At 48.4% G+C, this 16,231-nt stretch overlaps 2 protein-coding genes across 11 annotated transcripts in view; one reads left to right on the plus strand and one right to left on the minus strand.

Annotated features, from left to right (window-relative positions):
- Nucleotides 1-2,615: 2,615 nt before the first annotated feature.
- Nucleotides 2,616-16,231, minus strand: part of LOC310701155 (inactive serine/threonine-protein kinase TEX14-like) — a 31,682-nt gene continuing 18,066 nt past the window's right edge. For 5 of the 10 annotated variants that reach the window (XM_083491531.1, XM_083491529.1, XM_083491536.1 and 2 more), the window contains 7 exons: nt 13,184-13,278; nt 11,795-11,941; nt 10,532-10,739; nt 9,063-9,142; nt 8,875-8,948; nt 5,962-6,029; nt 2,616-2,898 (listed from right to left, as the gene is read on the minus strand). In XM_083491531.1, the coding sequence (XP_083347657.1) occupies nt 2,789-2,898; nt 5,962-6,029; nt 8,875-8,948; nt 9,063-9,142; nt 10,532-10,739; nt 11,795-11,941; nt 13,184-13,278 (782 nt within the window). In that variant the 3' untranslated portion in view covers nt 2,616-2,788. Of the gene's footprint in view, nt 3,171-5,957; nt 6,030-8,874; nt 8,949-9,062; nt 9,143-10,531; nt 10,740-11,794; nt 11,942-13,183; nt 13,279-16,231 lie in introns of all 10 variants that reach the window. The other 5 variants (XM_083491533.1, XM_083491532.1, XM_083491530.1 and 2 more) reach the window with 2 other exon arrangements.
- On the plus strand, nt 4,324-4,763 carry LOC310700926 (trafficking protein particle complex subunit 2-like protein; the record flags this gene model as incomplete). The annotated part of the gene is made up of 1 exon (XM_083490879.1): nt 4,324-4,763. The coding sequence occupies one exon, from the start codon at nt 4,324-4,326 to the stop codon at nt 4,738-4,740; it is 417 nt and encodes a 138-aa protein (XP_083347005.1). The 3' UTR covers nt 4,741-4,763.

A 16,231-nucleotide genomic window follows, 5' to 3' on the forward strand; every position in this document is an offset into this window, starting at 1 on the left:
ATACAAATCAGAGCTTTCCCCCTTCATTTCTAATATTGTGGTGGAACAGACATCTAAAGGGAACAGCACAGAGAAGGGAGGCCATAAAGCTATGCTGAAAGAAGAACTCTCATTTCCCAAATAACCGAAAGTCTCCCAGCTTTTCTCTGGATTGCCCCATCCCTGCCCAAATTTAAGTGTTCAACAGGAACAACACACATTTCCAGTTTCTCTCTAAAGTTTTTAGTCAGGGGTTGATAGCAGCATCCAAATAGGGCTTTGCCCTATTTGGGCACTCCATCATACAATGCTTGCTGGGTTATGGGATTGCTGTGGTGGGGCTGTCACTCTTTTAAATTATCCTCTTCTGACGGATGACCCTCAATTCCCGTGGTTCAGTTTTCCAAGAAATAAAGGATACGATCTGTAAGACCTGGCCAACCCACAAATGTGGGTTGCCTAGATACCATGCCTATACAGTGGTACCTCGCAAGACGAATGCCTCGCAAGACGAAAAACGCGCAAGACGAAAGAGTTTTCCGTTTTTTGAGTCGTTCCGCAAGACGAATTTCCCTATGGGCTTGCTTCGCAAGACGAAATGTCTTGCGAGTTCGTTTCCTTTTTCTTAAAGCCGCTAAGCCGTTAATAGCCGTGCTTCGCAAGACGAAAAAACCGCAAGACGAAGAGACTCGCAGAACGGATTAATTTCGTCTTGCGAGGCACCACTGTATACAAGTGTGGGTTTGCCTATGTACCATTTCCCTGGGAAGTCGCAGTGAAGCTACGAACAGAATTGACTACAGCGGCCTGGGTGGGCATGCCGCCTCATCTGTTTCCAGCTAATGAAAGGAACCTTAATTGCTACGGCCTGTTTGGAGGCTTCCACATTCGGGACACAACCATCCTTCACCCGCTTTGATTTACTGCACTGAGGAACTGTTAAAAGTCAGTAGCCTGACCGCAGTAAATAAAAGGCTAAGAGAGGATCATATAATCAACAGCTATTAACCAATACAGTTAGGAAATGTCAGCTGAAGCTCAGAGCGTTTCCTAACCTCAGACTGCTGGAAGGTGGAAGCGAACAGCAGCAAATTATTTACCCCATTATTTCTGGTTTCTGATGGAAGACAGGTTACTGGATAGACCTGCTTTTGTTGACTCACTGCCTGCCCAAATCCCAGCAACCAATGCCTCAAAGCATCCTTCCCCACTACATTAAGAATTATGACAATTACGATGATATTTCACTTGTTCCATAAGGAAATGCTGTTACACATTGGAAAGCAGAGAGAGAGAGAGACAGAGACTGGGTGGCGAAGAACACCTGCACGTTTAACTTTGCATTAGATTGTAGAGTTGCAAATGGAGGTACCTGTTAGGTCAGAGGAGTGCTAGCACCCTGCTCAAAAAGCTCCCATGTGGGTCTTAGAGTCCAGCTGTTTGTGTGTAAAGTGCCCTTTTAAAAACCAAAACAAATCCCCAAAGCTGTTCTCCCTTCATTTTGCAGAGAAGATAAGCGACGTAAAGCCGGACTGAAAACAGAACCCCAAATTTTATTGCAATGCCGCTATAGCCCTGCTATCTGGCTGCACTGAATGGTCTGAGGGACAAACGATGCTGTTGCGTTATGAAATCTAAGCCTGCTCCAGGCTGGTTAGAAGGACCCAGGTGAGGAAGCCATTTCGTAGTTCTCAGATTAAACGAGGGATAAGCAAAGCATCATGCCTTCCTTTGTTAGGACCTTCCAGGACAGCTTATGGAGGTCTGTGGGCTCCCCAAAAAGAACTGGGAGCTCTCAATCGGCAGTGAGGCCTAACCCTTTCCCCCTCAGGTTGCAATCCAATATAATCAGGATCAATGGAGCCATTCTTCTGGAGGCTAATAGTAGATCAGAGGTAGGGGTTTCATTAGGATTGCAGGGTAAGAGGAAAGGGTTAACCCCATCCTCATTCTGCTTAGTACGTACTGTGATCTCAATCCTGTTCATTGCCCCTCCTCGTCCCAATGGGGGAAAGTTACGTTTCTAGAATGGTACACCCCAATTGCGTTCATGTTGTTTGTTTTGAAAACACGGGACTAAGCTTTTCTGTATAAACACACACACACACACACACACACACACACACACACACACAGCAGTATCAATATGCCTACATTTGGGCATCTGCCAACCTAGCAGTTCAAAAGCACGTCAAAGTGCAAGTAGATAAATAGGTACCACTCCGGCGGGAAGGTAAACGGCATTTCCGTGTGCTGCTCTGGTTCACCAAAAGCGGCTTAGTCATGTTGGCCACATGACCCGGAAGCTGTACGCCGGCTCCCTCGGCCAGTAAAGCGAGATGAGCACCGCAACCCCAGAGTCTGTCACAACTGTACCTAATGGTCAGGGGTCCCTTTACCTTTACTAGCACAAAAGACAAATGTAAGTGAGTTAAACAATGTGCACCTGAGGGAATTGGTTAGAAAGAACCCTGACCCCTTCTGGACTCACGGCCAGCCTTTGACAGGGTTGAAAGCCTCTGCACAAATCTGACCTGTAGCGCCCCCTCCCCCCCCCGCCCAGAGTCCTCTGCAAATTATTTTGGTTGACGCTGGTAACACAAATTATAAACAGAACTTGCACAGAAGTACAGGAATCATTTGAACTATTTAATTAGCGCGTCAGAAGTTGTGTATCCATGGCAGTAGATTCTCAAGGTCCATACAGGTTGATAAAGGAACGAGGATGCAGATTGCTTTTATTTCAGAATAGGAGCTCTGGTCCGGTCCAGTCCTGTCTCTCCAGTGGAACGGTTATGGTAAGGATCACTCACTGGTTCTTCAAGCTAGCAACCGCCCCTTGCCCTGCAGCGGGGACTGGAGTTGCTTTCTTTTGCCCTGAGACAGGAGCTTGTCCTTTTCCATTCCTTGCTTGCTGCCCTAAGGAAGTGAGGGGTGGGGTTTTATGAGACACAATGCTATGCTGCGACGAGTCAGTTAAGATTCCACGCTTAGCAACACAGAAATCTATTTGTCCACCTTGTGTTGCTTACTCTGGCAATGGCTCTCCACATCACCTGTGGAGTCCTGATCCTTTAACTGGGGATGCCAGAGGCTGAACCTCGTATCTCCTGCATGCAAAAGTCATGCTTTATTGTTAAGCTATGTTCCCTCTCCTATTTTGGGTACAGATGGTACTTCCTGGTTCATCTCTAGAACAAATACAGAAAGAGATTTTGCACAAGGGAGGAATTTGACACTGAGCATCTCAGTGTCCTACGAATCTCAACTGTTGCTTATGGATCTGCTCTCCAAGAGAATGAGGGTAAAGATACTGTATTTTTCTGTGTATAAGACTATGCTTTTTGCTTAAAAAAAAATAGGCAAAAATTGGGTGTCATCCTACACATGGATAGTGAATGCAGAGGGAGGACGTGCGATTAATGGCAGCAGCAAGCATGTGACTGGCAGCGGCGACTGGGCGGGTGATTGGTGGTAGTGGCAAGGCAACTGGCGGCTGCGGCGAGGTGTGCGATCGGCTGTGGCTGTGGCAAGCGATTAGCAGTGGTGGGCAGGCGGGTGAGCGATTGGCGGAAGTGACCCCCCCACCCCCAAAAGCTAAACAACTTAATTTCTTAATTTTGGGTTTTAAAAAATAGGGGCCGTCTTATACATGGGGGCATCTTATATACGAAAAAATACGGTAGTTTGGACAGCATGTGGGGAAGACCACTGAAATCTCAGAAGACCGAGAAGGGAGCTGACTAGAGACTTCAAGGGTTCAGAAGCAGGGCTCAAGGCAGTGTGAATGGTTTCCTGCATCCTCTGGCCAGCAAGCCAAATTTTATTATGCAAAAATATGTTCATATATGCTCCTATTTTATTTTCCGAACCCATGCCCTGTCTGAGGGCTTATCCACACTGAGCTTTCCTCTGCTCTTTCCAGGCACGGTCTGTGATTTAAATCTCCACATCCATGCAGCCCCCCCCCCTTTTTTTTTTGCTCTGCAGATTTCAATGTCAGAATCCATTCTTTAAAGCTGAATTGCAGCAAATGTCTATCCTTGGAAAACCTGAATTGACATTTGCTCCGATTCAGCTTCAAGGAGTCATAGAATCATAGAGCAGGTTTTCACAGGGAAAATTCTGGGCAAAAACACACACACACACGGACACACAGTTTTAAAATACAGACTTCTGCTTGGAAAGAGAGGGGCAGAAGTTAAGTTGTGGACAGACCTTCAGTTGACTTCAGTTTCCTCCTCATTCAACTCCACACACCTCTTGAAGGGAGCTGGCCACTCTAGGCTTGCTGCTGAAGTCTTCCCCCACAAAGCCTAAAAAGGTTGCCTCTGTACTTTGGGTATGTATACAACACACACAAAAAGAGCAGCCACAGGAAGCAAACCCTCCGGTACCAAATATGGCATCCTGACAGAAAATGAACTGACGTTCCACTACACGTCTCTTGGTGTTGTGGATGAGGAAATCTCTGCTATGGCAAAAGCTCTTGTGGACCAGAGAGCGCTCTGCCTGGGGTTGCTCTCCTCAACTGAAGACTACAAAGTATATGGCTACGTGACCAATTCCAAGGTGGAGTTTGTGATGGTGGTGGGTTCTTCCAACACGGCACTCGGGGGCAACAAAATTCACAGTATGTTCAGGAAGCTGCATAATTCCTTCGCAGATGTCGTGTGCAACCCCTTTTATAATCCTACGAACTGGATCGAACCCAGGGCCTTTGACAACATGGTGACATCCACGATGGTGCAAGTTTGTTGAAACTTCTGCCTCTTCTTCCAGCTGCTTTATTACCTGGGACAACTCACACCTGTACAGAATTGGTTTGTTGTGTACAGTGGTACCTTGGGTTAAGTTCTTAATTCGTTCCGGAGCTCCATTCTTAACCTGAAACTGTTCTTAACCTGAAGCACCACATTAGCTAATGGGGCCTCCTGCTGCCGCCATGCCGCCGGAGCACAATTTCTGTTCTCATCCTGAAGCAAAGTTCTTAACCTGAAGCACTATTTCTGGGTTAGCGGAGTCTGTAACCTGAAGCGTATACAACCTGAAGCGAATGTAACCTGAGGTACCACTGTATATTTTGCCTTCCAAAATCCTACCTTGTATAATAAACTCATTAACTAAGTTTTGTTTTGTTTTTTAAAGAGCAGGCATCACCTGCCACCTTCTGGCCAGATGTATACCTATTTCTCTCCAAGTTGAAGGGAAGCCATTCAAGTTATAGGCAGGTAGGTGGCAGGTTAGCTCGGGACAGAACTGAGCGGCTCATCTCCCTGACCACTCCTGTGTTCTGAGTACTTATTCATAGCCCTCCAATTTAATTACCATGCTTTAAAAAAATAAAATAAGGGCCTAATGAGCATGAACTTCTAATATTAGAAATGCAAAAGTGGTGCTTTAAAAAATGAACATAAAGGAAACAGGCCAGCTTGGAGTATGATGTGGTGTTGCAAGCGTGAATGAAGATGCAAGATAGCAAAGATATATACACACACACACACACACACACACACAGTGGTACCTTGGGTTACATAAGCTTCAGGTTACATACTCCACTAAACCAGAAATAGTACCTCGGGTTAAGAACTTTGCTTCAGGATGAGAACAGAAATCGTGCTCCGGTGGTGCGGCGGCAGTGGGAGGCCCCATTAGCTAAAGTGGTGCTTCAGGTTAAGAACAGTTTCAGGTTAAGAACAGACCTCCGGAACGAATTAAATACTTAACCCGAGGTACCACTGTACAACTGTTTCGATACATAAACAAATAACTTATTTCACTACTCTGCCACATATTTAGAACAGTGGATATATATGTGCTTCATCCTTCAGACCTACACGCCATGCATTTAAAGCACATGTGAACTGTGGTTGGTTAAGGATGCTGGGAACTGTAGCTGTGAGGGGCAAACTGAAGTTTGGGGGGAACTGGCGCTATAAATGTGCTTTAAAAGTATGTATGCACACAGACTGCTCCACCTACTTTGGCTCACAGTGGGAGAATCGCCTTTTCCTTGCAGCTCCTGGATGATTTCCTGAAGGAGGTCCAACCTGTGGAGGGAGGTTCAAGATGTATTTGAAACACAGTTCCATGTGGTATTTTTTATATATATAGAAATGAGAGAAACGTAAGGCAGAAGTACCGTATTTTTCGCTCTATTGGACGCACCGGACCACAGGACGCACCTAGTTTTTAGAGGGGGAAATCAAGGAAAAAAATATTATCCTCCCCCCAGCCCCAAAGAGCAACGGACAGGCTGCATGCAGCCTGTCCACTTCTCCCAGAGCTTCTCGGGGCTGCGGGGGAAGCCCGGGTTCTCCCCCCCCAGCCCCAAAGAGCAAAGAAGCCAAGACAGCGCGCGGGATCCATAGCCGCGCAACCTCTCCAGCCAGGAGCTAAACCTCTCCAGTGCAGCTAAAGAAGACAAGGCAGCAAGCGCGATCCATCCCGCTCACTGCCTTGGCTTCTTCTTTAGCCTTGCGCAGCATCTTTAGTCTTGCGCAACGGGATGGATTGCGCCCGCTGTCCACCGGGGCTGGACTAGATGACTCCTGGGGTTCCCTTCCAACCCTGCAATTCTATGACCTCGGAAGGTGTTTGGGGTCTCCATCACTGGAGGCTTTTAAGCAGCGGTTGGGGGACCATCTGCCTGGCATTCTTTAGCTGTGATTCCTACATTGTGAGGGGGCTGGGCTAGATGACCCTTGGGTGGCCCTCCCAACTCTATACAGTCCTACAGTTCTGCGGCAGGAGATCCACAGCCACTTCACACAATGCCCACTCCCAATTTTCATCTGAGAGACATGTGTCTCTCAGTACCCCCCTACCTGCCACACTTCCCCCACCCCACTTAAGCTGAGGGAATTTCTGCCCAGAGAAACTCCCAGCAATCAAGGAGGAGGAATCCGCTGCAGCCGTGAGCAGCGGAGGATCCATGGTCCCCTTCCTTCTCTCCTCCGTAGTTGCTTTGAAGCAGGAAAGTGGGAGAGGAGCTGCTTACACGAGTGTAAGCTGCTCCCCTCCCACATTGCCGCTTCAAAGCAATCACGGAGGAGGGAATCCGCTGAAGCCTCCAGTAGCGGAGGATCCATGGTCCCCTTCCTTCCCTCCTCCGTGGTTGCTTTGAAGGAGGAAAGTGGGAGAGGAGCTGCTTACACAAGTGTAAACTGCTCCCCTCCCACTTTGCTGCTCCAAAGGGAGCCCGGGAGGAGGGAATCTGCTGCAGCCTCGAGCAGCGAAGAGGATCCATGGGCCCCCTCTTTCCCTTCTCCGTGGTTGCTTTGAAGCAGGAAAGTGGGAAAGGAGCTGCTTACACGAGTGTAAGCTGCCCCTCCCACTTCCCTGCTTCAAAGCAATTACGGAGGAGGGAATCCGCTGAAGCCTCGAGCAGCGGAGGATCCATGGTCCCCTTCCTTCCCTCCTCCGTAGTTGCTTTGAAGGAGGAAAGTGGGAGAGGAGCTGCTTACACGAGTGTAAGCTGCTCCCCTCCCACACTGCCGCTTCAAAGGGAGCCCGGGAGGAGGGAATCTGCTGCAGCTTCCCCCACCTCCCGCAGAAGCTGCGCGCTCTTTAAAGGGGCTGTGCGGCTTCTCCTGGCTTTTCTGGGAGGTGGGGGAATTCCCCCACCTCGTAGAAAAGCCCGCAGGAGCCGCACAGCCTTTAAAGAGGGTGCCGCTCTTGGGGGCTTTTCCCCCAGGAGGGAGAAGGTACTGCTGCAGCCAGTCAGTCCCTTCTCCCTCCTAGAGAAAAGCCCGCAAGAGTGCACGAAGCTTGTGTGCGGCTCTTGAGGGCTTTTCCCGCCTGCCTCCCCCCTGCATTCGCTCCATAGGACGCACACATATTTTCCATTGCTTTTTAGGAGGGAAAAAGTGCGTCCTATGGTGCGAAAAATACGGTAAATTCCAGAATGTACATGCCTGGTTTTAGAAACGAGTTCAGAAGAGTAATTACCAACAAATGTAAGTAGGAGGAAGCAATACTGTTGGGACTTCTGGGTCTTGTAGCGCTTTGATTTTTTATTTTAATGATCTTTCTAGGCAATGGTGCGAGTGGAGAAAACCTCTGGGTTTTCTTGCTGGCATCAAGGTGGTGCAACTTTCTGTCCCTACAAAACAGGGCCGGCCATGTGATACACACCCTGCTTCCTTATAAAGCATTCCAGGTCAGTCTTGCTTGTGAATAACCAGGAGATCCTGCCACTCTTTCCCCTGTGAGAGACTGTGTCTTTGCCACCCTGACCCCATCTACTTGAGAAGACCTGGGTCTGACGAAGCCACCCGTCTGTCCCTTAATTTGATTTGAAACAGGGCCTGGAGAAACTGTGGTCCTCAACCCACGTCAGCCCCAGCCATCAGGCCAGTGACCAGGAAAGATGGGGGCACTGTGGCCCAACGAGATTTGGAGGGCCCCGGGTTCCTCACCCCTGATTTAAAATATTAAAACGAAAAGAAAGACGTCTGTCCCTATACTGCTGAGAGGTCAGCGCAAAGCCAAGACCTCCTAAATTTTAAACAGGGGGGAAAATGTTTATGAGATAAAGATTTGAACATTAAATCCTAAATCCTCCGGAACTGATCATGGGAAGAGGAGAGGGAGGGGAAGTTCTGTTGTGCAGCCAGAAGTTCTTGCGGTGGCAGAACTGAGTTTAGCAGGATACCGCCCCTAAGGGTGCAGCAACCCTGTGCCTTCTTCCTTGGGAGAAAGTCCCGTTGAATCCACTGGGATTTACTTGCATAGGATCAAAATCCAGCAAGAACATACCAACTGGAAGATCAACTGAGCCACGGATTTTAGGGAAGTTGTGAAAATGCCTTTGAAACAAGAAGGCGCATTGCTTATCAGATCTATCAGGTAACAGGAGCTGAAACCCTGTGTGAAAATGTTCAACCCACGTACGTTTGCAAGCAGCAAGGTGGCCCTTCAGGGGTGCTCTCTTTCCTATGGCAAATCTCTGCAGAGACAGGATTTCGCTGTGGAGAAAATTATTACCGTTAGGGAATGGTTAGGATTCCATAAGGGAATGACACAGGGAGCTGGCAGCTTTCTCCTTACAAAAAAATAATAAAATAAAAATACAATTCTACCTGTTTCTTTTTCCTAGCCTTGGCTGACAAATCAATGAGGGTCTGCAGGGAGCGGTTTTGAGTGTGATCCTTGCACTTTTCTGCAGGTGGAGACAGGTGCACGTTAATCTTAAGAATGGAGGCAAGAATTTGGTATGGCATAATGTAGGCCATGAGCAACATCATTTGATTGCTTGGATATGGAATCTAGCACGTGGGTAGGCCCGGGGGCCGGATCCGGCTCAATCACCTTCTAAATCTGGCCCACAGACAGTCTGGGAATCAGTGTGTTTTTACATGAGTGTAATGTGTCCTTTAGGGGTGCAGGTGGCGCTGTGGGTTAAACCACGGAGCCTAGGGCTTGCTGATCAGAAGGTTGGCGGTTCGAATCCCCGCGACAGGGTGAGCTCCCGTTGCTCAGTCCCTGCTCCTGGCAACCCAGCAGTTCGAAAGCACGTCAAAGGGCAAGTAGATAAATAGGTACCACTCTGGCGGGAAATGGCGTTTCTGTGCACTGCTCTGGTTTGCCAGAAGCGGCTTAGTCATGCTGGGCACATGACCCAGAAGCTGTACACCGGCTCCCTTGGCTAATAAAGCGAGATGAGCGCCGCAACCCCAGAGTCGGCCACGACTGGACTTAATGGTCAGGGGTCCCTTTACCTTTAATGTGTCCTTTTATTTAAAATGCATCTCTGGGTTATTTGTGGGGCATAGGAATTCGTTCATCATTTCCCCCCAAAATATAGTTCGGCCTCCCACAAGGTCTGAGGGACAGTGGACTGGGCCCCCTACTGAAAAGGTTTGCTGACCCCTGACCTAGCAGGTTCAAAATTCCCCTTTGATAGATACACAACTGAGGCTGGGAAACAGTGATGTTTTGTAAACTGATGGCACAGCTCAATACACAAAAGGCCAATTCCATCAGTTCAACTCTGTATTACCGTATTTTTCGCTCTATAACACGCACCCGACCATAACACGCATGTAGTTTTTAGAGGAGGAAAATCCGTAGGCATGCCACCCGTAGGCATTTCCTCCATAACACGCACAGACATTTCCCCTTACTTTCTAGGAGGAAAAAAGTGAGTGTTATGGTGCAAAAAATACGGTACTTCCCATTCGCCACTGTGGGGGATAGACATTTCTATATTATAGATAGATAGATAGCTTTTATCTATCTATCCATCTATCTATGCAAATAATTTATTTCACAAAAATTATACGCCACTTGATTGTATAAAAGACCCTCAAAATGATTTGCATTTTGCCTCGTCCCTCAATAATTCCTACTAAGATTGTAACCTTAACAGTAAATCTTTCCATGCTTTGTTCAGTTTACTGAAACCACACTCTTTTAAACCACAAAATATAATTTGGACAGCCCATCTCAAATGTTTTAAGGTTAAGGATCTACAGCTTGAGGAATCCACTGCAGGGGGTTGGACTAGATGATTCTTGGGGTCTCTTCCAACTCTACAATTCAATCTCACCCAGTGCCACTTGCTTAGGCAAGGCTCCATCACTGTGGCAGCTTCGGCCCGGTGCCCCCTGCTGGCCGACTAAGGATTCTAGCATGTGGATGCCCGAAGCAAAGCGTTTCTCAAGGTTCTCCAAGGAGGCCTGGGCCTCTGCCAAGAGACAGGCCGAATCCTGCAGACTGCTCACAAACGCCGACTCCTGCTTGTCAATGGGGTCTCCCTGAAGGAGATAACAGAACTGTGAGGAGAGCAAATTTTGGGAAGCAGGGAGAAGGATATGCTAGGATGAGAGGATATGAGGTGTGAGTAGTGCTATTTTTCTGGAAAAAGAGGTGCCAGAACTCAACGTGAATGAGACTCCCCTCTGGCGGCCATCTGAGAGGTGCCGGAACTGAGTTGCGGCTGAGGGAGGAAAAAGCCCTGGGTGCGAGAGAGCTAACTGAGGGATGCAGGCCAAGAATGAGGGAGCTTTGAGCAAGATCTTGATCTCATTAAGGGGACTTTAATCAATGAAATCTGTAGACTAAAAAACTTTTTAGTCACCTAGAAAGGCATTCACAATCAGGCAAAAAATGCAATTATGTTCACATAAAGCTGGAGCTGGCAGGTATGATTTTGGAACAGCCATTCCCCCTTCATTCACCTCAGAGGGAAGGCCACTTCTAAAAAGATCTGGCTGAGACTTATAGATGCACCATCCAAATACAAAGTTATTTCTTCGAAACCACGGTTTCAATGGTGCAGTTCTATAAACACTCAGTGAAAACTCCTTTCATCGATGGAAAAAAGCCTTTTTATAAGAATGAAGTGGCAGCATTGAGTGTATATAACCCCATTTCGTGTGGGGGTTCTGTTCCCGGCCCCCTTGTGTGTTGGCGGAGTGCTTATAAGCACGGCCTACAACTTCTGTCCTGCCCCTGTTCTGCCTTCTTCCAAAAGGAGAAGGCGATCACGTGCCAATTGCATATCAAATTTGAATCATTCCAGCATGGCTGCAAATGTATAGGCCTCTACGGGTGCAGGTTGGAAGGGATGTAGGTTGGAAGTGCGGAAATGGTTAGGAACAGATGGGAAAAGACACAGAAACAGAAGAGGACAAGACATAGCTCTGGGATGGGAAACAAGAGATATGCATAACAGGGCACACCTCTGGGAAGTTTGTTAAAACAACATGAGGATATATTGGATTTAGCAGCCAGTGTTTCCTGCAATCTGGTTTCAGGGGTCTGCAGATCAGGGCGGACGGGGCTTAAGTGAAGCACAGCAGAACCTCACCACATCTGCAGAAACCAGGCTCCTGTTATCTGACTCGGCTGTGTCCTCACCGCTGCTCGCTGGTTCACAGGTGCTGTCAGAGTTTGATCTCTTGTGCTCTCCCAGAGAGGATTTGCAAGGGATACTTCCCTGCTGATCATTTTCCTTCTGCAAGAAAGCAACATTGAACTCACCAGGTGGAGTCTAACCAGGCGTGGATTATTCCTCCCCTTGTTTCTTCTATGCAAATAAACTTTACCAGAGGCTCTGTTAGTGGGAAGAGTCCCTCCTCTTCAACAATTGGACATGATGCAGTTGAGAAAAGTAGACTTAAGGCTGCCAGGGGGCATCATTTTCCATCCCACCCCATACTCAGCACACGCAGCACTGTTGCCACTCTGCTGCAGTTCATCTTCTGCCAAAACTGACATTATTCACCTTCCTGTCTGCTGCGACGAAATTACATAGCTTACGTAATTTGTGTAATTAATTACACAAACTATATTGCCATTATATTATTCCACCCCATTCATTTCAGGGCAAAGGGAAGCCAATGCAAATTTATGCAATCAATTACACTTCTTTTGGCAACAGTGAATGCTGACCATATTCATTGGATTGACTCCTGCACTGGCAATTTCCACTCCTGTTTTGTCAAAATTGGAGCTGCCATACACGTGGAAATAGTGACTGGGTGGAATTTCCGAAAATCGGCAAAAAAGTGGGGGGGGGGGGAAGCCCAACAACTTTTGTGTCCAGATTTCCACTTTTTGAAATATGGTGACCCTATCAGATTTATCCACTATGAACGCAAACTAACGGTGGAGTTAGAGCAGTGTTTCCCAACCTTGGGCCTCCAGCTGTTTTTGAACTACAATTCCCATCATCTCTGACCACTGGTCTTGCTAGCTAGGGATGATGGGAGTTGTAGTCCAAAAACAGCTGGAGGCCCAAGGTTGAGAAACACTGAGTTAGAGGTCAGAACAGAGGCAGAGAAAGGTGGGTGCGGCCTGCCCAGGGTGTCATCCCTGAGGGGGGGTGACATTGCTGTGGGCGGCCCCCTGGGACTCTCCCCACCACTGGCACCCCCCCCAGGACGCCCCCCGCTGCCGTCGCACCCCCCTAGGATGCTCCCTGTCGCACCCCCTCGGATGCTCTGCTGGCGCACCCCCGCGGGCGGCTAGCCCCGCCCCCTCGGACCACTCTGGGTGCTGGAGCAGCTAGCTCCACCTTTTGGGTCAGGGTCCCTCTTAGCCTATGCTATGACAGCCCATCCTAGGGAATCACATGGTGGGAGCAGCTTGTGCCAGAATATGGTCCTGCACAGAAGAAGAAAGGAAAAAGTTCCTGAAGCTTCAAGAATCTGTACCCCCCAAATGCAGCAGCATTATTCTGCCTTGGTCATGTTACCTGTGCATGTCTGGTTGTCTCACTTTCAGGCTGGGCATTGGGAGTGCTTTGTTCTGCACTCCGGCTGAGAGTCTCCACCTCAAAGTATGGCGGCTCTAGAGGACAAGAATATAGACAAAGATGAGAGCATATAGAACTACGAGCATTTTTAGCTCCTTCCCAGTCCTCCATTTCTCTCCCTTTCGTCTCTATTCAGTTATTATTATTAGTCATTATTACCAACATGCTTCTTAAGTCTACAAAATTTGCAATTCCCGCCTCACGTATATCTATGAGAGAGAACGTCCTGCCTAACAAAGGATCAGATTCGTAGCCAAGAGCAGTGCTTTTTTCTGGGGGGATGGGGGTAAGTGTTGTAGGTGTTTTGATTAGTCCGTGACGTGCTAATTGATTTATTATCCGCAATTAGCTCTTTATGGCAGCTTCGGCAGGTCCGGCACACTTCCTCTGCGCGATCTGCTCCTTCTTCTCCGTCACACCCAGCAGAGTAAAACACAGCAGCAAACTGTCACTTAGTTTCCCACAAACACACAGAGCACAGTAATGTCCATTTACAGCTCTTTTATTTCATCATTTCTCCAGGACTTCTCGCAGCCATGGCAAACTGCCTCTCTCTCTCTCAACGACCGGAGAGGAACAGACAGGAAAGCTCCTCCCAGCTTCCAAATCTGACGTCAGAATGCTGAGGCATCATGGGAACAACTTAACCTCTTAAGTTCCAACTCCCATACCCCCTCTGCCACACATTCTGACAATACCTGTGGAACATCCACGTAACTATCAGGTTCACACTGTGCGAAACTTACCAACGCACCTGTGGCTTGGTATCTTTCCGGTGGAACACCCTTCGTTGTGCGACTGGATCGCCTGGGCACAAACTCAGATGTTACCTCTGACTCACTGCCACCAGGAACTGTGTCCTCAGCATCACGGGATTCCCCCTCTGACTTAAAGCGTTTTCGAATCCTCTCCATCACACTCACAGGAGAACTGGGCTCACTCTTGGCCTCCCTTTTAACAACTTGTGGAGATGCCCCACCCTGCTCCAGACCTTGATCAGTGACCTGATCGTCATCAGCAGACTCAGCCTCTTCTTCCTCCCCCTCAGAATCTTCCTGTTCTGAATCAGAGAGACACTCTGAGAGAACATCACGCTTGACAGCAGCCTTTGACTTTTCATCCTGCTCATAGAACTCAGCGTGTTTGCTGATCAGCAGTTTACTCTGATCACCTGATGGGAACGCAAACCTCCATGCATGCGCTGCTGGCTCATACCCACAGAAGATCATTTTCCGGAACTTGGATCCATCTGGCCCCTGCAAAACTTTAGGCACTGGCACAGATGCTTCCGACCCAAACTTGCGCAGAAAATGAATCTGGGGTTTCCTGCCATGCAACAAGCCAAACGGTGTGTCACCTACCACTGAATTGTAGGTCCGATTCCAGGTGAAGCTCACATACCTGATTGCCTCCAGCCAAAACTTTGGTGGCAACCCAGAATCCTTCAGCAACACCTTTGCAGTCTGGACCAGAGCCTGACATCGGAGCTCTGCCTCCCCCCTCTGATTGGGTGAAGTCACTGTGTGACGTATCCCTTTCTTGCGAAAGAACTTCTGCAAAGCAGAACCTGTAAATTGAGCTCCTCTGTCACTTGTGACAGCTTGCACTTTGGTGGAAAACCTTTGTTCCACCCCCTCAATCCACCCTTTGATCAGCTGTGCTGCATCATCCTTGGATTTGAGACCATGGGTCCAGGAATTCTGCGTAAAATTATCCTGCATCGAGAGCAGAAACCTTGACCCTCCCAGACTTGGTTCCTTTACAGGACCCAACAGATCTATGTGAACTAGCTCAAAAGGTTTTTCGGTTACCCTATCCACCTGTGGGTAACTGCACCCTTTTACCTTTGCATGTCTGCATGCTTCACAATCCATCGCACATCCACATTCTACAATGTGGCAACCGTTAGCGACCTCGGGTAGCGTCTGTAGTTCTTCTACAGAGCCATGAGCTGTCCTAGCATGCCAAGCGTGTACACATGCATCATGATTGGGAATTGTAGCACGCAGTGCTTGTGCTTTCTCAACCTTCCCCTCACCCCCCAGAGACGTTTTAAGAATGAAAAGATCATTCTGCCCCTTTTTAACCTTGGCAAGCATCCTCCCTCCTTTGGAGATTGTGCAGACGTCATCCTCAAAAGAAACCTTAAAGCCCTTTTTTAACAAATAAGGCACAGATAAGAGACAGTGGTGCATCCCAGGAACGGTACAACACTCCAACGTTTCCTGTAAAATAGACATAAAGAGATTTGTAACGTTAGTCACATATTTTTTCTGTCCATTTGCAAACAGCACAGTTTTCCCGGCCGGAATTGCCTTGCAATTCCACCCCTCGACAGCAGGGGTCTCTGGAATCAAGTTGCGATTAGCTGCAGAGTCAATAACGAAACGAAACTCTGAGCCTTTCTCACAGCTGTTTTCAAACAACGCCAGACTAGCCGTGATCTGATAAGTCTCTTCCTGGCACCTGGCACGTCCACCAGCCTCAGTCCCATGCCTGGTTGTTTTCCCAGACTGGTTGCCATGGAAACCCGACTGATTCCCATGGGAGTTGACCTTGACAACATCCTGCCTTGCCTCTCTGCTCCGGTGGGGGCAATTTCGACGTACGTGGTCAGCTGACTTGCAAATGTAGCAACGACGAACTTCAGTGGAAAAACACTGCCTGGGGCTCTTTTCAGCTGGCCTGGCCCTCCTTCTTCCGGAAAAGCACTCCTTGCCAGATCCGCCCCCTCTGAAATCCACTCCAGCAGGCACAGTGGAAAACTTTTCAAACTTGCCTTTGGAACATTCCGCCCCCCCGACTTGCTCACTAGCACTCCTTGAGGCTAAATCATCAGGAACAGGGGCTCCAGCCATCTCTAGGCTTTCAGCTTCCATCTGCCCTTGGCCTCCTGCTGAGCCTTCACACAGACGTTTCAGCACTCTCCAGGCCTCACACGCAGATTTAACGCTTCCCAGGTGATGTTGCAAATTAGCATGCACACCT

This window comes from Podarcis liolepis (genome assembly GCF_965112155.1).
Source record: "Podarcis liolepis genome assembly, chromosome: 2".
NCBI classification, from domain to species: domain Eukaryota; kingdom Metazoa; phylum Chordata; class Lepidosauria; order Squamata; family Lacertidae; genus Podarcis; species Podarcis liolepis.